General features: G+C 43.6%; 1 protein-coding gene across 6 annotated transcripts in view; it reads left to right on the forward strand.

Annotated features, from left to right (window-relative positions):
- Nucleotides 1-26,908, forward strand: part of SLC44A3 (solute carrier family 44 member 3) — an 879,170-nt gene that overhangs the window by 823,829 nt on the left and 28,433 nt on the right. For all 6 annotated transcript variants that reach the window (XM_078641256.1, XM_078641253.1, XM_078641270.1 and 3 more), the window contains one exon: nt 6,314-6,470. In XM_078641256.1, the coding sequence (XP_078497382.1) occupies nt 6,314-6,470 (157 nt within the window). The remainder of the gene's footprint in view (nt 1-6,313; nt 6,471-26,908) is intronic.

Below are 26,908 nucleotides of genomic sequence, written 5' to 3' on the forward strand. Positions count from 1 at the left end.
TAAATGAACACCCAATCTGTCAAACCCTCCCCCCTCCTTGTCTCCAAGTTCTGTCTGTACCCCCTCACAAAGCAAAATTCTGCATTTCCTGACCCTCTCTAATCCGCCCAGCATTCCTTCCTCCTTTGAGCCGTCTTTGACCTATTAATACTCACCCTTATCCATTTTCCTTCCAGCCTCACGTCCTTCTCTGTAATCTATGAAAGGTCTTGGCCCCCACTACCTCTGGCCCCCTCAAGGCGCCAACAAATCATGGACAATATTGCTCGAAACAGGCTTGTCTCCCAAGCAGAAGTGCTTGCATGTCATTATCTTTTGCAGCGTTACTACTGTAATGCCATTTCTGATGTCCTTCAATTTTCCTTTTACTCTCACATATTCTTCCACCACCCTCCTAATAAACTCCCCACCTGCACACAACAAACGCTCCACTTATGTCCCCAGAAACGCTTTCTATAGAATGCTATCCATGCTGGTTTCTCTGTAATGGTTACCAATGACAACCTTCTCTCCTCCAATCTCAGTGGTTCTACTTTTTTCACTGGCAGCCTCGAGATCATCCCCACCAAATCTAGCTCTGCACCCAGGGAGCTCAATGTTGTTGCTGCCCCTTTAGTTCTTCCCAGCGGCTACAGGATACCTAATTAATACTATCCCTGCTTCATCCTCCTCAATTGTGAATGCTCACTGTACCCTAAGGCCTAGCCTACCAAAAGGAATTTGTAAAGGTACTGCAGGAGTTGCTCAGACCCGCCACCTTCTGCACCACCCATTCCAAGAAACTGCAGAAAATGTCGAGTTCACTGAAAACAACATTGGCATGGCCTTGTCCACAAAGTAATTGCTCCTGAACTGGAACAGCCACCTGAAGGCTGACTATGTCTGTCTTTCCTGTTTCAGCTGTGATCCCACTGTTCCTTATCATGGCAATTGTTTTATCAATGATCATTTAGCACACTGCGCATTCTAAAGCCGCCATGTTGTCATTCACCAAATCTACCTTGGATCATGACAAATGGTGATTAAGCCGGTGTTCGTAATTTTCTTTCTTTAGCAACACCACTGTTGGGGTATATCATCCTGTCCTGGATCAGCATCTCTTCAAAGGGGCCCGCCATCCTGCCTACCGTCACTTCCTTCTGAAGTTGTCTGAAACAATAGGTTCCAACTGTCTGATGGACATCAAGTGAGAACCTGAAACTGCCTCCTTTTTTCATAGCTATAGCTTACTCACCCTGCTTTTGGTTTGGATTTAGGCCTCACCCCCTCCAGATTGCTTAAAAGGGCCCATGTGGTAAAGATAACCCACTCGCCATGTAGGCAGTCAGTGTCTGCCATGTCAGAATCATGTACTGTAAACATTATTCTTAGACTGTTTCACCACATTACAGAGTTCCTCCTAACTCTGTACTCATTTTATCTAATCCACACTACTTCCGTGGCATTGATATGTGCCATCTTAATGACATTCTGATCTTTGTTTGCCTTCTCCTGCACAACTTTTTCTGGCCTCTGCTTCGGTTTTCCCTTGTTACTCTTCTGTAAAGCCTCCATCACCTTAGCATTCTGTCTGCCCTGGTTCCCCTTGTGTCAAAGTAGTTTTTGTTATAATGCTCTGATCTCCATTGTCCCCTTCACCCCCGTGCATCACCCCTTGCTGTCTGGCTGTTTCTCCTCAATCCCTCGCTGTCCTCTTGTCCTGGTATCTGCCCTATGATCCCCACAATTCCAACTGGAATTGCTCAAACTTACCATGTTCTCATTTCCACTTCTGCTGTCATCACCGCTCAGTATAATCTCCTTGTCCATGTTGAGCTCTCCCCTCCCCCCACCCCCAAGTTGAATGCACTTGCTGATATGCCCAGCCCATTGTCCTACCCAGGCTCACCTATGGTGGTACCACTGTTCCTGTGGCACCCAGCCATACTTGCTGTCTCAGGGTCCCGTGCCATCTCTACATTCTCTCTTGTCCGTCTTCACCTGAACTGCCCTCTCAATGGCTCCATTCCGAATTCAGGGAATTGTAGCTTGGGGGTCAATCCACAATGGCTTTAATGCATGAATTCAAAATCATTCTTAATTGCACCAATGTCAACTGACAACCAATACTTCAAGGCTTAAAACGTGAAGTTGGTCTCAAAACAACAAGTGCATAACCAACTGGTCAGCTTTATCTGATTTGAAGATAACTACCCGAACCACAGAGAATGGGGTCTCCTTCTAGGTAAAGTTATAGTTTACTGAAACATAGTAGCTCCTAATAATGTCTTCCTGCTGCTAGAGTCTAGGCTGGTCTCAGGTCTGGTAGCCTCATAGGATAAGCATTTGGCTGATCCGAGGGAACCCTTTTATACCTCAGCCTTCAGGTTAACAAACCCCTGGATGAAACCATAAACCATCCATCGTATCCCTACTTCGGTATCAGAATATCTCTAACAAGTCCATCAGTGACCCACTGATGTAAATGGATTACAGGACTTAGTCACATAGCTGGACCTATCTGCCTTTGTGATTACAAATAACTTTCTTAGAAAGAGATACATATAAGTAACAAAAGGAAGGATCTGCGATGGTGCAGAGAAAGAATATCGAGGAAGAAATATCGAATTGCATAAACATCCTGGTAAAAATATTGTGATTCAGGAAGATAGACAGAAAAATCCTCGTGGGTCAGGAATATCGATTTTAGGTAAGTACTAACGATTAAAAATATAAAATTATAGTTAAAAATATAGATTTTTATTAATGTTATGTATTTTAGTATATATTTTATGTGGGATTTTTTTGTATAAGAATTGTTTGTATTCCTATTATATGTGTTAATATTTTAGTAGTTATTAATTATTTTTAAATTAATTTAGCGATTTTAGATCTGTAGCGGGTTGTGGGTTTATACCCAAACAGGATGCGAAGTAATTTAATTATATAAAATATATTGCTTATTTATAGTAGTTATTAAAAAATGTTTTATTGAATTTTGCGTTTTTAGTTCCGTAGCGGGTTGTGGGTTTATAGAGGAATAGGGTGGAAAGGAATTTAATTATATAAAATGAATTGATTATTTATAGTAGTTATAAAAAAAATTATATTTGAAGTTTGCGTTTTTAGTTCCGTAGCGGGTTGAGGGTTTATAGGGGAATAGGGTGGAAAGTAATTTAATTATATAAAATGTATTCAATAATTTGTATTTATTAATATTTGTTTAATTGTGATGTTATACAGTTAAATGTGTAAATTAATTTATTAATAATTGTTTAATAATTAGTTAATTAATTTAAATTAATAAGTAATTCATTTTGGTAATTATGTAATTTATTTCAGGTGTGGGTTGTGGTGTTTATAGGTATAAATGGTGTGAAGGGTGGGACGTAATTTTTTTATGGCTAATTAATTAATTTGTTCATTAATTTAAATTAATTAGTAGTTATGGTAATTGTGTAATTAATTTTAGGTTGTTGTGGCTATTATAGTGTTAAAGAATGTATGCTCCATAAAAGTTTCTTTTTTTATGAGTAATATATTTTAAATTCACTGTTAATTATGAAAATACATGTAAATAAAAATGTTGATGTCTTTTTTTATTTGTGTGGTGTTATAGGGTAGGAAATAAAATAAATACATTTATGTTTTAAAGAATTTGTTAATATTTGTTCCTTTTAAATAAATATTGTTTTTAAATGTATTAATTTATTTTATATAATATTTGTACCTTTTTGTTATATGCAATTAACATTATAATATTGGTTCTTTTTATATGTTTAGTATATTCAATTGTATATTTGTAAAATATTGTTTATTTTTAAGATTATGAAAAAAAAATTGTTTCAATGTTATTAGTAATTTTTTTTCTCTTTCCCTACTGTTGCACTCATTGGAGTTGGAATAGTAATTTTTACTCCTCTGCTATCCAATACTTTCCCTACTGTTGCACTCACTGAAGCGGGACTAGTCATTTTTACCGCTCCGCTATCCAAAACTTTCCCTACTACTACATATTTTGGAGTGGGAATAATAATTTTTACCCCTCCGCTATCCAATACATTCCCTACTGTTGCACTTACTGGAGTGGGAAGAGTAATTTTTCCCATCCGCTATCCAACACTTTCCCTACTGTTGCACTCACTGGAGTGGGAATAGTCATTTTTACCCCTCAGGTATCCAACATTTTCCCTACTGATGCACTCATTGCAGTTGGAATAGTAAATGTAATTATTTCCCTAGCCAAAATTTTCTCTACTGTTGTATTTATTGTATTGGGAAATGTATGTTTTAATTTTGTTTTAATAGTTTAACGTTTTAATTAATTATGGAATGTTTTTTTATTTTAAATTATTGACATATGTATTTTTTTAATACAATGTAAAAGTTCAAAAATTAAATAAAGATAATAGTTAATAAATTATTTTAATGTAAATATATGTATATGTATAAATTGGTTCCGTGTATATATTTTTTTTAATTAAGTTACATTTTTATATTTAGTTAAAATGTATATTAAATGTAATTTATTTTGTTAAAGATAATATTAATATTTAATATATATTTTCTTGTATTTATATTTTTAAATCAATATTTTTTTCATCATCTATATTTTTGTACTTCGATATTTTTGAATCAATATTTTATAGTAGTTACCTGTTTAAGTATAGGGAGTCGATATTTTTACAATCTATATATTTTTCGATATTTTATTGATAAATTTATTTATAAAGTCTTATATAGAGCAAACTTGACCCAAGAGGGTATCAGAGCTCTTTACATTTAGGATCTTAGCGTTACAAGTTACATCAGATATAAGAGCATAGTAAGGTACGGTGCACATAAACAATGTTTCAATAATTCGTAGGAGGGAGGGGAGGAAGGAGTCCTATCGGGGAGACGAGGAGGAACTATGCCCAATGTCTGACTGAGTAGATGACGGTCAAGGTGGAAACCAGGGCCAATCTCATTAGCTGTCCAGCAGCTCCAACGGTCATCAGCCATTTGCTCAGGTCTCGGCATTCAGGAAAAAACAGTTTTAGTTTATTTGATTTGCAACGGTTAACTAGCACTATCTAGACCCGGAGTTATCAGAGCACTTAACCAGGGCAACGTTGCATTAGAAGGTACATCAAAATGAATGAATATAGATGCCTGGCTAGACCCATAGGTATCAGAGCGGTATATCAGAGGAACATTGCGTTATCAATTGTAATAGCATAATAATGTAAAGGAAACAAACAACGAGGTTGAGAGAATTTATAAGAAAGGAGTGGAGGAAGGAGCCATGGCAAGGAGACAAGGAAGAACTGTGTCCAATGTCCGGCTGAGTAGGTGACGGTCGAGGGGGAAACCAGGGCCAATCTCCTCATTAGTTGTCTAGCAACTCCACCGGGCATCAGCCATGTTGCTCCGTTCTCAACAATCGGGAAAAACAGTTTAGAATAGATGTATAGGCTACAAGGATAGAGGTAAAAGAAGAGGTGGAGGCGAGGGCACAGAACAAGCCAGAGAGGGAGTTGAGACACAGCAGGGAGACAAGGTGAACTATGCCCACTGTCCTGCTGGGTAGGTGATGGTCAAGGGGGGGAACCAGAGCCAATCTCCTCTACAGCTATTTAACCGCTCCACCGGGCATCAGCCATGTTGCTCAGGTCTCAGTGGTCGGAAGACCGGAATAATATATTTTAGAGTAGGTATATTAGCTACAGATCCATAGTCAAACATAGAATACCAAGTCCCCAATAGAGTCCCTGCTGGGACTCCACGCTCAGGGAAACATCCCCGCTGGATGATGTTGCTGCTGAAATCAACGTGTAGGCGGAGATGGCGACGCTTAGTGTAGTCCAGCTCTGCATGTGTGAAGGAACTGGGGTCTGTCATAGTGGCTGCCGGAGAATCAATCAATTTTTTACCATCGATATTCTATCAGTGAACCGTACAGATACCTTACAACTTCAGTTTCCTTTCTCAAGAGTCTTGCTCCTTTGGCCCTGTCAACGAGAGATAAAGAAGTGACAAATGCAGTACTTAATGGAGGGGTTTCTTGATTAATATTATTTGATGCCACTGTAGAGTATGTCACTATATACCAGATATAGATTTATTCTCTAAGGTGGTCGCTTTGGTCACCTAGCCATAACAATAAGCTCAGTGACAGTGACCGTAAATACTTGGTAAGACTCTGGAGTATCCATAAGCAGTGCAAAATGAATTAAAACAAGATAAATGTACATGTTTGCTATTTCACTACTCAAAGGTATACTGATTTTAAAGTATCAAATCGTATATGTGCGACATATTATTAAGTGTTTGTTTTTTCTTTCTTCTTTAGGGCCAAAAATAATCCTGTTCCTCACCCAATCCTGAACTCTGTATCTGTCCTGTTTTGCTATCACCAAGGAACGGTTGTCAAAGGGTCTTTTTTGCTCACATTGGTGAGAGTTCCAAGGATTATTTTCATGGGGCTTCTTAACCTCCTGAAGGAGAAGGTAGGTTCTTAATTTTATAATTACATTTTTCAATTTTATGGCGGAAGTTCAGATTTTTTTTAAACTATTGTATAAGGTGATTTGGTTGTCTGAACGTATTTAATCTTGGAAGCACTTTTCTCTTGTTTTTTCTTCAGACTAAATTGTGAGCATTTTTAGCAGTGAAGTAAAAGATTGTTACTTACCATGCAAGCATCTGGTCTTGACATTTAGGGGGTCATTAGGATGGCGGGCGGACTTTGCCCGCCGGCCATCCTGACTGGGATTGGGACCGCCCGCCATAAGGGCGAGGGTCCCGTGGGGGGCATTAGCTCTTAGCACCGCCCACCACAATGCTAGAAATGCATTTCAGCATTTGCATAAACAAAGCTGCAGGCACCGCGCGGTGCCTGCCGCTTTGTTTATGCAAATGTGGAGGGGTACCACAGGTACCCCTGTGTGCAGCCCCCACCCCTCCTTCACTCTGGGGGCCTGCAGGGGGCCTCCAGAGTGAAGACCGCATGCCTTTCCGTGGCGGCAAAGGCATTGTAAAATGCCCATTGTAATATGGCTGGCGGTGTCTGGTAGCCACCATATTATTCCTTTTCCGCCCCGGCCGCAAGGCGACCGGGTGGAAAAGCGGCGGACGGTCTTTACGTCCGCCGAGGTCCCCCCCGCCATACTAATATGGTGGGGGGGGAAACGAGTGAGGATGTCGGGCAGATTGCCCCCGTCAGGCTGGTGGTGGCTACCGCCAGGCTGGCGGGGGCATTACGCCCAACATCCTAATGGGCCCCTTAGCGTTGTTGATTCACATGCTTTCCATACTCTTGCCATCTACGGTTAGGTCCAGGTGTGTGCAAGTTGTTTTTTGTCAAAGAAGTGTTTCTAGCCACATGGTTAAGTGACTCCTCCTCTTTGTAATAGTGTGCATGGGCATCAACACCATTGTTAGATTGTTTTCCCTCAGGCGGTGAGAATTGAGTATAGGAAAGTGTCAGTAAAGAGATGTCCATTCGTATGCAAAGGTAAAAAGGAACTGCAATGCCCACAGGTGTCCGGGGAGGAGGGTGGGCACGTGAATCTACATCACTACCTGCCAAGATCAGATGCTTATAGTGTAACTAACATAATCCGTTTGAGACATGTGTGGAGGTAGATACCCCTGCTTTACACAGACTATAAAGCAGTGCCCTCCAAAAGTGGTGGCTAAGCTGTGGGTGTTGCAGTTGTTTGAAAGAGTGTACGTAGCACTGCCTGCCCAATGTTAGCTTGTTGGCGTGCTAGTACAACCACACAATAATGTTTAGTGAAAGTGTCGTATAGACGATGTAGGTGCCCTACATATATCAGCTAGTGGGATATTGCTTAGGAAAGCCATGGAAGCCCCTATTTTGCAAGTAGAGTGTGGAAAGGTTCTTTTGGCTTTGATGTAACATGTTTTAATGCATTTAAATATGGGAAATGCCTGATTTGGATATGGGTTTTCCTGTATGGGGGGTTGAAAAACCAACAAAGAGTTGTTTAGTCTTACAAAAGTCTTTAGTTCTGTCAATGTAATGTATTAGATCCCATTTAACATCTAATATATGAAGAGTCCTTTCAGACACTGAATCTGGTTGAGGAAAAATGCAGGTAACCAACTGATAGGTTAAAGTGGAAAGGGGAGATCCCAACCGGTGGTGAAAAACCTCGGCATAATGATGGACAGCGATCTCACTTTCGAAACCCAAGCTGAATCAGTGGCGGGGAAATGTTTTGGACTGTTGCGGGCCTGAAACCTATACTTGGTTTCTTTCACTCCAAGACTCGTCAACCGATCATCCAATCTTCTGTCCTTGCTAGACTAGATTACTGCAATGTGCTTCTCTTGGGAGCCAACAAATCTGTTGTTAAAAGGCTGCAGAGTGTTCAGAATGCTGCTGCTCACGTTATCTTTGCCCTACCTAAACACTGTCATACTTCCAGCCTCCTCTGTCGACTTAACTGGCTCCCTCTCAAACAGAGAGTGTGCTTCAAAACACTGTGCATCACTCACAGAATCTTGGGGGGCATCGGCCCCAGAATCTTGAGTGATTTGTGCTCCTACTATGCTCCCACACGCAGCCTGCGCTTGGCTGATTTTCTCCGGGCCAGAGTTCCTCGGATACACAGGGCCAGAGCAAGCGGGCCTTCTTTTAGGTTGTTGGCTCCCGCCCTCTGGAACTCCCTCCCTCTGGAACTCCCTCCCTATCAACATCCGCAGCACACCTGACCACCTTACCTTCAGAAGGCTGGTGAAAACATGGCTATTCACCCAATGCTAATCTATCCTCTGTTCTGTCGTCTCACTCTGTGTTCATCTCAGCACTGGGGCGCCCCGTTGCTGGGGTTGCCATGCGCTCTACAAATACGTTAACATAACCTTTGGAACGAATTTGGCTTGATACGGAGAGACACCCTATCCCAGTGTAGTTGGAAGAATATTTCTTCTAAAGTTAGTGCTTTGAGCTTACCAACATGTCTAAGTGAAGTGATGGCAATTTAAAAAAAACTTCCAAAGTAGGAATTGGAGGGCACAAATATGTAGTGGCTCAAATTGTGGACCCATAAGTCTCATGAAAATGATATTAAGATTCCAGGTAGGTGGAGCTCCAGGTGGAATCATTCTCTTACGGCTTTCTATAAAAGCTTTGATAATTGGTACTTTAAACAAAGTTTAGTGTTGCCTAGTTTGTAGATAGGTGGGCACTAATCTTATGGAAGTGACCGCGAGGCCAGGGAGTTGTAAATGTAAAAGGTAACAGACAATGTTTTGTACTGTAGCATTACATGGATTGATACCATTAGTGTGACAACAACAGACAAATCTTTTCTATTTGGCTGCATAGCATGCTCTAGTAGTTGATTTACAGCCTTCTTTAAGAATGGTAATAAATTCTGGTGAGAGATTGGGATAACCGAATTCTAAGACCTCATGAGCCAAATTGCTAGGTTGAGTTCCCTGAGATTTGGGTGTCTGATTTCTCCATATTCTGAGTGAGAAGTTCCGGGTTGAGCTGGAGCTTCTCATGTGGGACTACTGAGAGTCCGAGTAGTGTTGTGAACCAGCGCTGTCGGGCCCAAGTGGGAGTTACCAGTATGAGTGTGAGAGATGTTTGCCTGAGCTACCGAACCAGAAATGGAAGACGTGTTAGAGGTGGAAAAGCGTAGGCAAATATCCCTGACCTGTTCATCCATAGAGCATTGCCCTTGGATAGTGGGTGTAGGAAACTGGAGGTGAAGTCTAGGCTTTTTTATGTTATGTGCGGTTGCAATCATATCTATCTGTGGAAGTAAGCGAGGAGGACTTTGGTGTGTAGTTCCCACTTGTGGACTTGTTTCCGCATCCTGCTGAGGAGGTCGGCAAAATCATTGTCCATTCTTGGCAGTTGTGCTGGTAGGAAATTAATTTTGTGATGTAGACCCCAATGCCAAATATTCTCAGATAGGCGTGATGACTGTAGAGTGTCCCCCCTGTTTTCGTACATAGGACATTGGTGTCATATTGTCCGTCTGGACTAAGACAAAGTTGCCTATTAGGTGAGGTAGGAAGGCTTTTAATGCTTGGTGAACAGCTTGAAGCTCTAGGTAGTTGATGTGGAAACCCTGGTGTTTTGTGTCCCAGAAACACTGGGCTCTAAGATTGTGTAAGTGAGCACCCCAGTCTGTGAGTGTTGCATCTATTGTCAGGATGATGTGGGGAACAGGGTCGAGGAAAGGCCACCCTTTTAACCGATTGTTTGTGTTCCACTACTGCAGAGAGCGATGAGCGCGGCTCTCTATCAACACAAGATCCTCTAACTGACCCTGTGACTGAGACCATTATTGTGCTAGACATTCCTGCAATGGGCGCATGTGTAAATGTGCATGAAGGACTATGTTGATGCATGATGCCATCATTTCTAATCGGGGAAAACAAGGGGAGGCTTGGGTCCTGTCACTGCCTGACCTGGACCACTACAATGTAATAAACCAGAACAAATGGCCAGACAGGTTCTATTTTAACTGCTACCCCGCCTAGTCTAGCGAATTACTAGGTCAGACAACAATTTTGTTGAACAAATTTGTACTTTATACAAAATTATTTTGCAAAGGATTTTTCTTATGTCATCAAAAACGACACAGTAATTGACACATACATACATTCAACAAAGTGAAACAGAAATAAAACAATTATATATCAAATATATGTCACAGAGAATCACATGAACAACTGTAAAATGCCTCTTAATAATTTGGTTGAGAGGCACCAGTCCTTAGTGAAAATACAAACAGACAAGTGGACATTCTAATTGTTGCTCAAGCCTACTTGTCTACACCAGCCTAAGACTTGTATTTTCGTTCAGAAAGGGTGCTAATTAGAGGGGTTGAGCACGATGGAATATGCAATAGGAATACATTGTTTTATCCCTATATAGCCCCTTGTATTTTATGTCTTAGGCGGAGAGTCAACGCGTTTCGAACCCTCTATCGTTCGGCGGGTTCTCCTCAGGACACGGACTGGGGATCGTTGTCACTGTGAACAATAATTATAAAATAGTGTCAGTGTGTGAACTGCCTTGCAGGGATCTGAAGACGTAACAGACTCCATCACCTTTGTGAACGTTTTACCTTTTGTAGCCCAAAAGGGTCGTGAGTTGTCAAAAATCGCCCATACGTCTTCTGTGAATAGATAAACACAGAAAAGTCTGTTGCAGATACTACATGGCAAGCTATACTCGAGTAGGTGCCCCTTTTGAAAAATGCATACCTTTTTTACTGGCGGTATGGAGGGAAAGAGTGGATGCAGGATCGATGATCCGAAATTCGGTATTCTTTTTGCCTTGGAATTACGGGGATCTATTGCAACAAAACAAGCGTGATGTTGTTATGCCTGTTTCTGTGCGCGAGTCATGGAAGCCGACAAGAGCTAACAGACTTCCTACCTTTTCGGGGACGAATCTCCGCTGGGCTGCAGGCGCTGTTAAACGGCAGCCGCCGCACGCGGTTGTTGACTGCAACGCAAAGAGCATGAAATTAGGGGCCATTCAAGTATAGGCTGTTTGAAATAGAATCGCAATTAGGGTTTCTCAGAATGCTTACTTGGAACAGTTTCTTCGGCTCTTATTTTCCGGCATCCATTTTCTCACCAGGTGTAACACGTGGTTACACTGGAGGCGTGTCTACTCCTATTTAAAGGGGCTGAAATGACGATGTGTGTTGCAATTTGTAGTTCTGATTATTTACAGGTATTTACAAACGGTCAAGAGAGCCGCGCATTGGCCGAGCAGCTTGCTATGGCAGAAATCGCAATGACGATGTGTATTGGGGTTGGTGGTTCTGATTATTTACAGTTATTTACAGGCGGTCAAGAGAGCAGCACATTGTAGAGCAGCTTACTGTGGCATTAATCGCAAAGACGGACACACGGTATTAGAGATTGCTCAGTTCATTGAGATCGTTGAGTCCTGTCATTGCAGTGTCAAATTTCAAGATTAAATAGGCTTCTTTTTGTGAGAGTCAAGTATCTGGGTCGCCTCCTGCTCCAGCTGTATTTTTAATGACTGATAAAATTGTCCAGTTCAAATCATTCACAGAGTGCTTTTTTTGCAGAAAGTGAGACACCAGCGGTGCTGTGAGAACTTTATTGTTGATTCTGGATCGATGTTGGATTATGCGTTGACGCACCTCTTGTGTGGTTTTCCCGATATAAACTTTTTTGCAGGGGCAGACTATGGCATACACTGCATACCTTGTTTTGCAGTTAGTGAAATCATCATGCCGCCAGTGTTTTTTACCATCCGTAAAATGTGATCCTTCCATTGTTAGACTGCACACCGAGCAGGTGCCACATTTGTGGTGTCCTTTTACTGGGCTCATGTTAAACAGAGTACTCTGTGTATCTTTTTTGATTGTGAGACGTGTAGTTGTGATCTGCTGTCCCACGCTTCGATTCTTTTTAAGCGCAAACAATGGTTGTCCGATGTTAGGAATCACTTCTTCCACTAGATGCCAACTGTTTCGTATAATTTTTTGCACTCGATGTGTGTGCGGTCCAAACGTAGATACGCATACTATGCGTTCTGTGGGTGCGTATTTATCAGTCATTAAAAATACAGCTGGAGCAGGAGGTGACCCAGATACACGACTCTCACAGAAAGAAGCCTATTTAATCTTGAAATTTGACACTGCAATGACAGGACTCAACAATCTCAATGAACTGAGCAATCTCTAATACCGTGTGTCCGTCTTTGCGATTAATGCCACAGTAAGCTGCTCTACAATGTGCTGCTCTCTTGACCGCCTGTAAATAACTGTAAATAATCAGAACCACAAACCCCAATACACATAGTCATTGCGATTTCTGCCATAGCAAGCTGCTCGACCAATGTGCGGCTCTCTTGACCGTTTGTAAATACCTGTAAATAATCAGAACTACAAATTCCAACACACATCGTCATTTCAGCCCCTTTAAATAGGAGTAGACACGCCTCCAGTGTAACCACGTGTTACACCTGGTGAGAAAATGGATGCCGGAAAATAAGAGCCGAAGAAACTGTTCCAAGTAAGCATTCTGAGAAACCCTAATTGCGATTCTATTTCAAACAGCCTATACTTGAGTGGCCCCTAATTTCATGCTCTTTGCGTTGCAGTCAACAACCGCGTGCTGCGGCTGCTGTTTAACAGCGCCTGCAGCCCAGCAGAGATTCGTCCCCGAGAAGGTAGGAAGTCTGTTAGCTCTTGTCGGCTTCCATGACTCGCGCACAGAAACAGGCATAACAACATCACGCTTGTTTTGTTGCAATAGATCCCTGTAATTCCAAGGCAAAAAGAATACCGAATTTCAGATTATCGATCCTGCATCCACTCTTACCGTCCATACCGGCAGTAAAAAAGGTACGCATTTTTCAAAAGGGGCACCTACTCGAGTATAGCTTGCCATGTAGTATCTGCAACAGACTTTTCTGTGTTTATCTATTCACAAAAGACGTATGGGCGATTTTTGACAACTCACGACCCTTTTGGGCTACAAAAGGTAAAACGTTCACAAAGGTGATGGAGTCTGTTACGTCTTCAGATCCCTGCAAGGCAGTTCACACACTGACACTATTTTATAATTATTGTTCACAGTGACAACGATCCCCAGTCCGTGTTCTGAGGAGAACCCGCCGAACGATAGAGGGTTCGAAACGCGTTGACTCTCCGCCTAAGACATAAAATACAAGGGGCTATATAGGGATAAAACAAGGTATTCCTATTGCATATTCCATCGTGCTCAACCCCTCTAATTAGCACCCTTTCTGAACGAAAATACAAGTCTTAGGCTGTTGTAGACAAGTAGGCTTGAGCAACAATTAGAATGTCCACTTGTCTGTTTGTATTTTCTCTAAGGACTGGTGCCTCTCAACCAAATTATTAAGAGGCATTTTACAGTTGTTTATGTGATTCTCTGTGACATATATTTGATATATAATTGATTTATTTCTGTTTCACTTTGTTGAATGTATGTGTCAATTACTGTGTCGTTTTTGATGACATAAGAAAAATCCTTTGCAAAATAATTTTGTATAAAGTACAAATTTGTTCAACAAAATTGTTGTCCGACCTAGTAATTCGCTAGACTAGGCGGGGTAGCGGTTAAAATAGAACCTGTCTGGCCATTTGTTCTTGTTTATTACATCATTTCTAATCGGCGCATGACAGTTCTTGCTGTCAGTTGTAGATTGGGTTGGAACTGTGGTGTTAGTGTTTGGACATTTTGGGTCCTGGGTGTAACGGGATAGGCTAATCCTAGTTGTATGTTAAGGGTAGCCCCTAGATACGGCAGAATCTGTAAAGGCTGAGGGATGAGATTTTTTTTAATTGATGGTGAAACCTAGCTGATGAAGCAGGTTCATGGTACTTTGAGTGTGTTGTTGACATAGTGGAGTAGTCCCGGCTTTGATAAGCCAGTCATCAAGATATGGGAAGTTTTGTCTGAGTAAATGTGCTGCTTCCACTGCTAGGCATTTGGTGAATACTTGAAGTACAGAGGTCACCCGCATGGGAGGACTTTGAATTGATAACAAATCTGAGCTAAGTGCTGAAGGTATCAGGATGTGAAAATAGACATCCTTTATGTCTAAGGCTGAGAGAAAGTTGCCTTGCTGCAGAAGTGGTATAACTACTTGAAGAGTGACCATATGGAAATGCTCTGAGAGGATGTAGTGATTTAAGGGGCATAGATGTAATATTGGATGTAAAGATCCTCTCTTCTTGGGGATTAGGAAGTACAAGGAATATACCCCTGACCCCTGATGCTGTAGAGAACGGGTTCTATAGCTCATTTCAGAAGCAGAACTTGACTTTCCTGTTTGAATTATTTTTGGTATTCCAGAGAGAGCCTGTGAGCTCAAGGTGGAATGTTTGGCGGTGTGCTGATGAGCTCCAGACAATAACCATGTTGTGTCCAACACCCACTGATCCGATGTAATGGATTACCTAGTGGGGAGAAACTGTTGTGCTCTCCACCGACTGGTGTGGAATGATCGAGGGAAGGAGAAGAGTGTCACCGTTTTGTGGTGGGCGCAGCATAACATGGGGGAGCACCTTTTCCTCTACCTCTTGAGTTGTTGAACCTGTAGGTGCCCCTATAATAGCCGCTGGGAAAGGATTGATGACTCTGGCCTCTGTGGTATGAGGACAAGGCATCAGAAGATGTTGTCTTTGCATCCGCCCTATAGGAGGAGTGGTGAAAGGAGTCACTAGATGGCAGGAGTATGGAAAGCATGTGTAGCTATAGCCACACATGCCTGACACAAGCTTTTTTTCCCAACTGCATCCTGAAATATCAGACAGATATTCATTCAGTAAAAACATGACCAAAAACAATTACAAAAACATGGGATGAGCTGAGATAAACACAAAAGCAGAATGTAAAAAATGTATCCTGCCTGAATGTTTTAAGAGTCAATTCATTTAAAGAGAATTTGCTCCCAAATTACTTACGCCTTCTTTAAAACTGTAAGGCACACATACGAAAAATGTGTCCAAGTCACAAAAGAAAATACAATTGTAATTTATGGGCATATGTTTGATCCTTGTGTACTCAAGAAATATGTATCTTACTCTTATCCAACCAGTGTGTTCAAAGATGTTGGCCTATGCAGCAGAGTGTCAGAGTAGTGCTAAAGGGTGGCCATTGAAATTGATGGTTTACATCTACCCATTAGTGCATTCCACAGCAGTTGTGGTGAATCAGAAATCAGAAACTAAAAATGTTATCCAGTCTTCTCTGGTAGATCAGTGCTCTTTGCTTAGTATGGCATAATTCTGGGTTTTTACCTTTTTAATTAATTTTCCCATAACCATGTCTGAAAGTGAGGCTGAGCCTCCTGTTACCCCTTATCTCAGCTCACAATATAAGAGCAACATGTTTACCTGCCTCTGGGAAAACTGTGAAGCCAGGTGCAGTACTACAAAATTCCTGAAAAAGCTCTAATTCTCATGGGGAAACTCACCAGCCAGCCTGTACTGCAGTTAATCAATGAGAGGAAGACAGGCCTTTTTCACAGTCTTCACCTCAGTGGATGCCAACCCAAAGCTCAACTTTCCATTTGGCACTGCCTAGGAGGCTTCCTTCAAGGTGAATCACAGTGGAACAATAAACCAACAACGGTTAAAGCAGAACAGAAACGATATCTCCAGGATAAATCCTGCTTATTGTCTCATGGTATTTAGATTCAATTATCTTGAATGAGGATACCGAACATCATGTTTTCTTGCATATATATCGGATAAAAATGTCTCATCAATCAAACAGATACCTGGTTTAAGCCTCCCTAATTCTGGATGTCCAAACCCTTAAATTCAGAAAAAGGCCACTCATCCTGCTGGTTTTCGTAGTGTCTAATGCTAATGACCACCACATGTTTTACCACACCTCATTGTCCCTTGCTGGGACTATGTAAGGCAAGACCAGCATAAGCCTGACTGTTTTGTAAATCTGATTTGAAATTATTCACAATCCCAGCACTTTCTTTCAACTTTTGAAGCGGAAAATGAAGTACCATCATTGGGGATAACCAAACATTGCAATCCATAATGAAACACACTAAATAGATGAAACCACTCTACACCACTATAAAACAGCCTACAAAAGAACCATCGGAACCACAAAAATACAACTCTACTCTACAGCATAACTGAACATACTGCCCTTCCAAGGAACACCACAAGATTTTAAGAGAATTCCACAGTCCTGAGTGCCGAAACATCAGAATTGTAAGACTTTCACAATAAAATCAGTGATTCAAAAAATTAGAAAGATAGAAATTTCCCTTAAGGAAAATGCAGACAACATCATGGCTCTACCAACATAGAAAGATACAAAAGCAATCTTCCTCCACAACATATTTTCAATTGCCTCTTAGAAAACGTTTTTCTTGATTCTTAGCTAGCAGACCATCAGGATAACCTTCAGATACGGCACCTCCAGAAACCTTAATGGAGATCCTTCGTACAACCTGAGCAGGGGAGATAGACAGCAATATTAGATCGACTATTCTTAGGAAAAATATTTAAAAGATAACTCAACTTTAAAAATTTACAGCAGAAAATGTCTTCATGACACATCTACAGTTACGCTTAGACCCAAAGAAAAGGACCACTATACCTCCAAGTTAAATTCAATCAATACCAACCAAACAGGACTATGTGCTCCAGGCTTGCATCACAAATCATCATCACACCTTAACATTAGAAATCTTTAAGAGGCACTGCTCTCAGTAGAAGCCACCAAGCTATGGAGCTTGCTACCACCCTAGATCCAAAGCATCCAGAAACATATACACTTCAGAACAAAGTTAAAAACATGGTTGTTTCTAAGATAACGACATCATCCCGCTATCCTAGTATTGAACATCGAAAAATAAACATTCACCCCAGTGCAGAGATCTGGGCCTAAATCTATTGTGTTTTTTGCTGCTCATGCCAGTCCAGTTTAAACCCAGCCATATGCATATCAGTCTTGACCCTGCTCCCCATGGAAACAGTCCACCCCGAACTTCCAGGCTAGGTTTCCCTGGACCAGAAACAATCATCCTGGGATCGGTTTCGGGGTACTCACCCCTCACCAGCCAGGCTAGCTTGATTGAGCTGCGTCCCATAACACTATAACTGCACCCAAGTAGTCCTCATGTACGACATGGAAACACTTCCAACACAGGACCAAAAAAACACCCTTCTAACCACACATCCTATGTGGTGTAGCTTGCTACCCATGTAGGGAAGCACTTTAGTGCCCCACACAAATGTAGGAAGTGCTATATAAATGATTAAATACAATACAGTACAACCAATAACACATAGAAACAGGAAGAAAGCAGCATTTAATTCACATCACCTCAAGACATTTCAACCAATCCATCCAATGCAACCATAATTATGGCTCTTCTGACAAATACATCAGGAGATCTTGGAACCATAAACACAGGAACACGTAGAAGGATCCACACCATCATTATCCAGCACACATCTTCAAAAAAGATTTAAAATATCCGCTTTGACGAAGATGCCTGACACCACCTTTGCTGATGGCTACACAAGTCTTAAAACAGGTTGGATCAAAATAGACCTTATTTTCTTTTATTGAGGCCAGGCACTTGAAAATAAATTAGCAACTCTGAGTTTTGAGAGTTCAGTAATGCAAGGTGGATACAAGATCAATGCAACAGATAGTTCAAATTCCCAGAAGAAGTGAAATGTGTCCTTTCACACCCTTATGACGTTCAAAATAACTCTCAGACACAACAGGACTAATACCAAGGTCACTGAAGAGTACTGTAAGATCTTTCTGGTTTTACCCAAGAGGAGCAGCCATCTTTTAGAGCATACCCAGCTAACTTCACTCAGCTCTCTTTTCAAGCATTAATGTCTGCTGTCTAGGAAGATCTTGTAGTACTCCTCTGGAGGCCGTTTTACATTCTAGAATAGGCCCACTCTGCCCCTCTCCCATTCCCAATCCCCTGGACCCCATCCAAACTACATTACCAGTTTGTGATGAGTTTGGGAGTCTATACAATCCTTGCACAGGTGTAGCTGCATTGAGCACTTTGGTGCCTTCAGCAATGTTTGTTTAGTACCCATCCTGTTTTTCTTGGGCTTATGTATTCGTAGAGCCCTTATGATGATATCTGTCTAAAGGATTGAAACATCGACTAGTTCTACGGACACAATTTGTACAAAAATGGACCATGTTATTTTTACTTAATACACACTCTTGATCACATATTGTCACACGTGTATCACATGTATGAAAGCACCGAGCACGTTTCTCACCACACACCCACTGCACCATCACATTGCTTTTAATGTTTTTCATATAGCATTGAGTAAATACAACATTTGATGTATTTGTACATTGATTGTAATATCTATGATATTGGGACCACTGTTATTTACGCAAAAGCTTACCCAAGGTCCCAAGCAGCAGTTGGGTTCCCTTGTTACCAATAACCTATTCACAATCTTTTTTGGAACTGCATTGAAATTCAATGGACAGACACTCCAGTGCACCCCTGCAGGTTAGAACTTTGGCACCCACAAGAGAGTACTGAAGTGCTGACTTTCATGGAGAACATTGCAAACATGAAACATTTTGTGTTTCTAAATTTGATGGTCTTTGAAGTATAACTGTGTCTTGTCTCAAACACCTTTCCTGAAAATATGGGATACGGTAGCTTCCTTCTTGCATTATAAAGGTATTATTAGTCACTGAGGAGTTCTGTTGCAAGGCCTTATAAGGTGATGTAACTCCGGGTGACCTGGATTAGCTTTATAACATTCGGCGAAGGGTATTGTATTTCTATAATACATGACCACACCTTTACAGGGTGATATTGAACACACCAACTGCATCCTGTAATTTGTTGCAAAAATATATTATATGCAGTTTAATGTATTTCACTTTCAAAAGGGACTTTGATTTGTACTATGTGGTAACATGCAGAGAGCCTGGCTTTCCAGTAAATGAACCGTAGGTGCAAATAATAAATATTATTCCATAAACATCTCCTTTTTAGGTCTCTATAGACTGCTTTTAGAAAGACCACTTGTCAACCATACCAAAAACATACAATGGGCTTTGTACCAGCCTATTTCTTTCCGTTGTTTGGACTTTCCTGTTACTTTCATTTGCTTGCTTCTTATTTGATGAGTTTCCTTCCTCTTCATGTGTGTGTGCTTTCCTTGGACCCTAGCTTCTTTACCATCCTTTTCACTGAATGGCTTGTATCCTTTCACAACTCACATTCAAGAAAGCACTTTTTTAGGTCTTGGCCTGCGAAAGACTGCGCACATGCGCAGTCGAGCTGGCGAAATTTAATGAGGTAGGGTATTTTTCACTAGCGAGGTTAAGCCCCGCCCCTTTTATCCATTGGCTGGCGTCCTAAACGGTGGCCAGCCATTAGAGAAGCGGTCCTAGTGACGTTCTTCTTTCTCTCTAAGCCCCGTCCTTTTGAGACTGGCTTACTTGACTTCCTGCTGGCATAAAAGCTTTCTTATCTTCTTTAGGGGTCCAACAGATGGCCCCATAAAGAAGATAAGAAAGCTTTTACGCCAGCAGGAAATAAAGAGAGAAAAGTGTACATCATGGCATCTGCGACGTAAATACTTGTGGTGTTCACAACCGTTCAGTAGCATCTAGCACCAGTAGCATCATCGCTGCTGCAATCGTCATCTGGGGAATGCAGCAGCGATGATGATCCTAGCACCTAATTTACACAGAGTGGTCCGTTTCACATATATATATATATATATATATATATATAACGGTTCAAGTAAATGCACTGCCGTGCGTTCAAAGTTAAACTTCCACCCTACCTATGACCACGCTTACGCAAATAGCTGCCACACATACTTGTCCCAAACTTGCCTGGTGCCGTTGGCGCTTGTTATTATTTATTTGTGCAGTTTTATGTAGCACAAGCTCGTTCCAATGGCATTGTACATGAGCACGCCTGTGCTGCTCCTGCGCTGTTTCCACGTTACCCCTATCGGTGGCTGGCTGTGAACGGGGTCGGCACAAGGACCCAGCGGGCTCTTTCTGCCCCTTTGTCTCTTCTGGTCCTCCCCTGGTCCCATGCGCTCCTGTGTGAGGCGGGGCGGATACAGGGTGTGCACCTGGACCCCGCGGCCGCCCTACGCCTCTTTGTCTACGCCGGGCTTGCCTTTCCCCCGTGATCTCCTATGGGTAGAGCTGGCAGTACATGGTGCACGTTTGGACCCCGCGAGCTACCTCCGCCTTTGTCTGCGCTCCCTCTTTGTCCTCTGCTCGCCGGCTGTGGCTCCAGGGCTCACCCGGGCTCTCCTCGCCCTTCCCAGGGTCTGCTCATCCCCGCGGCCTGAGCCCTTCCCCCGACCCGTGCCACCCCCTCGGTCGCGATGGGTCCCTCCGGCTCAGGCAGCTGCCTCCGACCCAGGCTGCTGCCTCCTCTTCGCCGCCGTGCTGAGCCTTTGATCCTGGGAGGCCCGGGGCCGGAGCTGTGCCGCCAGCCACCAGGTGCTGGGGGGCAAAGGCTTCAGCCTCCGCATGGTGCCGCCCAGCCTCATCTCGGGTAAGTAGGAGGCCGGGGCAGTGGGTGCATGAGTGGGGAAGAGGGCATGGCTGTGTCCGTGAGAGGTGCCGGGCACGCAGGGCTGCCAAGGAATCAACCCCTGTAGTGCATGGGCTGATCCAGCTGTGCACATCCAGGCATCTTCAGCGGTGCAGTCACGTACTTCAACTTTGTAATGCAGCGAGGCATTCCACTATGCAGTGCAGCTAGGGTAAACAGTGATTCAAAGCAGTTCTGCACGGACTCAAGTGCGCTCTGGGGACATTGTGTTGTGAGAGAATCCAGTTGTGCAACTTAGACAGGGAACCCAAGCAGCCAGTGGCTCTTTAAAAACTGATGGGATACAGCTGTGCAGTGCAAGCATGGAATCCAGTGTTGGTGTCCGTGGGATCCAGTGCAGTCAGTGGATATGTATACCCTGTTTGGGGAATCCAGATGTGCAACTCAGACGGGAAACCAAGGTAGTCAGGGAGCTTCATAGAAAACAGGGATCCAGCTGTTCAGTATGGAATCCAGTGTTCATGTCAGTGAGATCCAGTGCTGTCAGATATGTACAGCTAGTGAGGGAGTTTTGCTGTACAGTGTGAACAGGAGATCTTTATAAAAATGAGTGAATCCAGTTTGCATAGGGGGTTGATCTTCGTAGTGCAGTGTGGTGATCTATCCGTGCAGTGCAGGCCGGGACTCAATAGCAGTCAGTGGATCTTTAAAGCATAAGAGCACGAGGGGATGGATACAGCTGCGCGGCGCAGTCAGGGAATCCAGTGCAGTCGGGATATGTATGGTGTAGCGAGGGAATCCAGCTGTTGATGCAGGCAAGGAAAACCGAGCGCACGGTTGTTTTCTCTCTGGAGCGAGGCAATCCAGATGTGCAAAGTAATTCATACAGGTTTGCAGCACAACGAGGGAGTCGTGCAGTGCAGTTAGGAGACCCAGTGCTGTTCGATCACCTAGGACTCAGGAATTCAGTTGCTTGCGGTAATTAAGCGAAGGCCCTTTGCAGTGTATCTCAGGAAGCCAGCCTTGCAGTGTCGCAGGAAATCCGACTGTGCAGTGCAGCCAAAGGATCCAGATGTGCGCTGCAGCCAGAATACTCAGACATTGCAGGTGGGGGCACAGCCATGCCTTGAAAACTAAGAGATCCGTCCGTGCAGTGCTCTCGCCTGGGAGCCTAGGCTAGCCAATGGATCCAGCAGTGTAGCCGAGAATCAGGTGTGCACTGCAGGCCCGGAGTTGCAGAGGTGTTATGCAATCAGAGAATCCCGCGGGGCAGGGACGCGCAACCAGGGGGCGCAGTTTGCAGGTGTGCAGTGCCAGAAGTGGCTCTTTACAATGCAGCCAAGCATTCCATCTTTGTGGTGTGGCCTTGGAGAGCAGCCAAGCAGTGAAGCATCCAGAGGGTCCTAGCTGCCTACACAGTGCATTCACTTTTTGCAGTGCTTCTGAGAGTGAGCTCTTCACTGCAAGCAGAATGCACGTGGGTGTACACCGAGTAAGTGGCGATAGCGCCTACCCTCCACCTCTCACCTCTCCCATGTATATTTTGGCAGCAGCATGAGAAAAGGAAAGATTTTTAAGGGTTGTTTTTGTTGTATCTCCTTCATTGCAAATATCAAGGACCTTGACACACACAGGCTTTTATGGCACTGGGTGAGGGGCTGGCTGCTGCACCCAATCAACTGGCATTTAAGACACAGTTTGTATTTACTAGCGTGACTGAACAAGCATTTGCATTGCAATAGGTCTCGCATTACTGGAAGTTTGAGCTATTGGTGTTGCATTATTATTAGCAATGCCAATAGCAGAAAGTTTCAGTAAAGCGAGACCTATTGCATTGCAAATGCTTTTGAGACTATTGCCTTGTCTTGCGGAGAGGGTGAGGGAGAGAGAGGAAGCATGAGAGGGGGGGGGGGAGAGAGAGGAAGCATGAGAGGGAGGGGGCGAGAGAAAGGAAGAGGGATAGAGGGAAAGAGAGAGGGAGAGGAAGAGGGGAGAGAGGGGAGAGAGAAAGGGAGGTTGACAAAGAGAAGTTGGGAGGGGGAGAGAGAGCGGAATAGAGGGAGCGAGAGAGGAAGAGGGGAGACAGAGAGAGAGAAAGCGAGGGAGGGAGAGGGAAAAGAGAGGGGAGAGAGAAAAGAGGGGGCGAGAGAGAGAGACAGGGAGAGAAAGGAAGGAAGGGGGAGAAACGGGGGGAGAGAGAAATCTCTGTATACCATTAGACAGCGATTATTTACAGCGCTGGGCAGCACAATGCTGTAGCTGTGAGTGCTACATGTGTTATGTGTTATTGTCAACTCTCATTCCGGTTCCACGAAAGGAAAGTACTGGCTGCCCAGAGCCCCAAGAGCAGCGGAAGGCATGAAATAAGGGTGATAGATGTCTGAGACCGTGACTGGGCACACACACGATGCCCCCTTTCAGACGCCACTGTGGACGTGAAGGTGCTATGACATTTGTCCACATTTTATCTCGCGGTGAATATTGTTACATAAAATATGTGGTTGTGTCCAGGTTCACAGCACATGGCTAATGGTGAGCTGGGATTAGAGCCCCGATACTCCTTCTCATCTCTGCTGTTCTCCCTCGAGGGCTCAACTAGACGTTATCAGACATTACCTGCAGCCGAAAGATCATTGAGTCTTTGCTGCGAATTGTCCCATATGGTCGAATCCCAACATTCAGGACTTCTGAACCGAGGGCGGGTGTAGAATTTTTCTTCATAGAAATCAGAGCTGGGGAGTGGAGTATGCGCTAAACTCAGGACTTTGCACCCCATACTCAAGAGCGGTTCTGGTCTAACTTGACCTCTCTGCGGCTTTTGACACCATGCCCCATGATCTCCTACTGCTAAGAATGCAGGAGTGCGGGTTTGGGGGCACGGTGTTGAAGTGGTTCTCCTTTTTGGAGGCAAGACAGCAAAAGGTTTGGTCACCTCCGTTTGCAGCTAGCCTGCTTCCCCTAAGTGTTGGTGTGCCTCAGGGATCCATTTTGAGCCCTGTGCTCTTTAACCTACATATCGCTCCCTTGGCCTCGCTGATCAAAGCAGGCGAGGTTGTAATTATATCATACGCTGACGACACGTAACTGCTGTTTACGAGTAAGAAGGGAGAGGAATTCAACGGGGAGAAGATTAATAAGTGCCCGAGAGATACTTTTGCCTGGTTCAGACTCGACCATCTCAAATGCAATTCAGAAAAGTCTGAAATAATCTTTTTCGGCACACCTCCCCTGGACGCCTGGAGACAATGGTGGCCCTCAGATATGTCTCCCCCCTCAATCACTGGTTAAAATCGCAAATAATCTGGGTGTGAAGATGGATGAGACTCTTTCCATGACACCACAAGTACAGTCGGTGGTAGGCATATGTTTTGGTCTCCTGAAAATGCTCCGTAGGTTCTTATTTTTACTACCTATTTAACACAGAAAGACAGTTGTACAGGCCCTCATCACCTCCAGGCTGGATTATGCCAACGTCCTTTATCTGGGCCTTCCGGAGTTTTTGCTCAGTAGACTGCAGGTCGTGCAGAATGCGGCAGCGAGGGCAGTACTGAGCTTCGATCCTAGAGACCGGATTTCCCACCATCTGAAGAATCTGCACTGGTTACCGGTCCGCTCTGGTTCTGGCCTTCAAAGCTCTGCATGGCACGGGGCACTCTACACCCGCAGGAATACTCATACTATAGTCCTGGCAGATCTCTTAGGTCAGCTCACCAACACCTCATCGTGACTCTTAAGTATCGTAACGCTCACTGTGGCAGCCGCTCTTTCCAGGTGCTGGTGGCTAGATTTTGGAATAAACTCCCTCGCCCGCTTAGGCAAATTACAAATATTCTGGCTTTTAGGAAGAAACTGAGAACCTGGTTGTTCCAGCAAGCAGGCTAAGCGCTAAACTCTCAGGGTCGATGTTTTTCTTTACCCCAGTTTTGGCATCTGCAACTTTGTCCTGTCTCAGCGCCGGGATAGTCTGTCGAGTAGCTGTGCGCTTTATAAAACCTCCTATAACATAATACGAGAACCCAGCCTAAAAATCGAGCCTTTGCTGAAAACCGTGACTTGAAGAAATGGTTCACAACCTCTCTTTCCTTCTTTCATTTAGTTGCTACCCTGTGAAATGGATCGAAAAAGAACAATCCTGTGAGGGGTGCGCGCGCCACAGCGAGACATGAGGTTTCAACTATTGCACCCATGTCTGGGCACGATAATTGAAACCACGTGGCAGCGGTGCGGTTAACCGACACCAATAGGCCATGGGCGGAGCAATGCGCCCGCCTTTGGCCAATTGCGTGCTGTCTTTGATAAAAAGACGCACACAAAGGCCAGTAGCGTGGGCCAAAAAAGAAAAGCACACGCACAAGCGTGTGCGATTCCTAGGTCCGTTTTGAAACCCCCTACAAGGTCTCTCTCTGCGCGGGCAGTGCTGCGCACTGCAACGCTAGGCAGGAGACCTAAACAGGAAATGTCTCTTGACCTGGATACCAATTAATCTTCTGCCTGAGCTAAAGAAAAAAGCAAATGTATAATTTTTCTATCTTCTTGAAAGTAAATTAGGCCATGGCAAGCATTTTTTTTTACTTTCTTACTCTTCTTATTCTTTTTAAATTCTGTTCAGAGTTTCTGAGTGAAAAATTAACAGGTCCATTTATAAAGCTTGAAAATATTAAATTCAATGCATTGTTTTAAGATACCTTGGTGTATTTGTTTGCTTTCCTTCAGTATTTTGACATTTCTTTTCATTTAATATTTTTAAAAAAAGGCTTTGCATAGAAGAACTGGCAAGGCCAGTAGCATGGCCCTCACATTAGTAAGAGGGGACCTATTGCCTTTGCCAGTGCTTGTTGCTATTGGCTTCTTATTTTAGGGAAACCGATCCGAAGAGCTGAAAATCTAGTTAGTTTTCCTTCTTTAAACAGCATATCATATTCATTTCAGTGCCCTGTCTTTCACGATGTCTTATGGCTGTGATAGATGGCGTTGTATCACACCTAACACGTAACACGTAAACAATTCACCAAGGACATCACTGACTTCATCAGTCCTCATGCCCTCGCCTCCGAGAACTACATTCTACTAGGAGACCTCAACTTCCACCTAGAAAAGAAAAGCGACAGCAACACCACCGCCCTTCTGGACAACCTGGCCAATCTTGGACTCAAACAACTTGTTGACACCCCCACCCATATAGCCGGGCATACGCTAGACCCTATCTTCACTTCCAGGAAACACATCTCCTTCGATTGCTCCACAGCTCTCCACTGGACGGACCACAATTGTGTTCACTTCAGCTACAAAACAACCTCGTCCCACAACCCCCCACAACCTATTCCCTGAAGAAAATGGAATAAAAATCACCACCGACCAACTCCTCACATCACTCAACCAAAAACCACCCGCCCTCTCATCGGACCCAAACCAAGCTGCCATCAAATTCAAACTATGGATCACTCACAGCGCTGACGAATTAGCACCCTTGAAAAACAATCACACCAAACAAGACTACAAAAAGGCACCCTGGTTCAACGATGACCTTAAGAAATCCAAGAAACTATGCCGTACCCTCGAGAAAACATGGAGAAAAAACCCAACCGCCGAAAACATGACCACCCTCAAGACAGCCACCCGCAAACACCACCAGCTGATTCGATCCTCCAAGAAATCAGCACTCAAGAATCGACTCGACAACAATGCCCATAACAGCAAGGAACTATTCAACATCGTCAAAGAATTTACCTACCCCACCGCAGCCTCAAACGACATCACTCCCTCCCAAGACCTCTGCGATTCGCTATCCTCCTTCTTCTACAACAAAATTGCCGACATACATAACAGCTTCAAGAACAGTTCCAACGAACAATCCCCCCTACCCCC

This window comes from Lissotriton helveticus, chromosome 1_1 (genome assembly GCF_964261635.1).
Source record: "Lissotriton helveticus chromosome 1_1, aLisHel1.1, whole genome shotgun sequence".
NCBI classification, from domain to species: domain Eukaryota; kingdom Metazoa; phylum Chordata; class Amphibia; order Caudata; family Salamandridae; genus Lissotriton; species Lissotriton helveticus.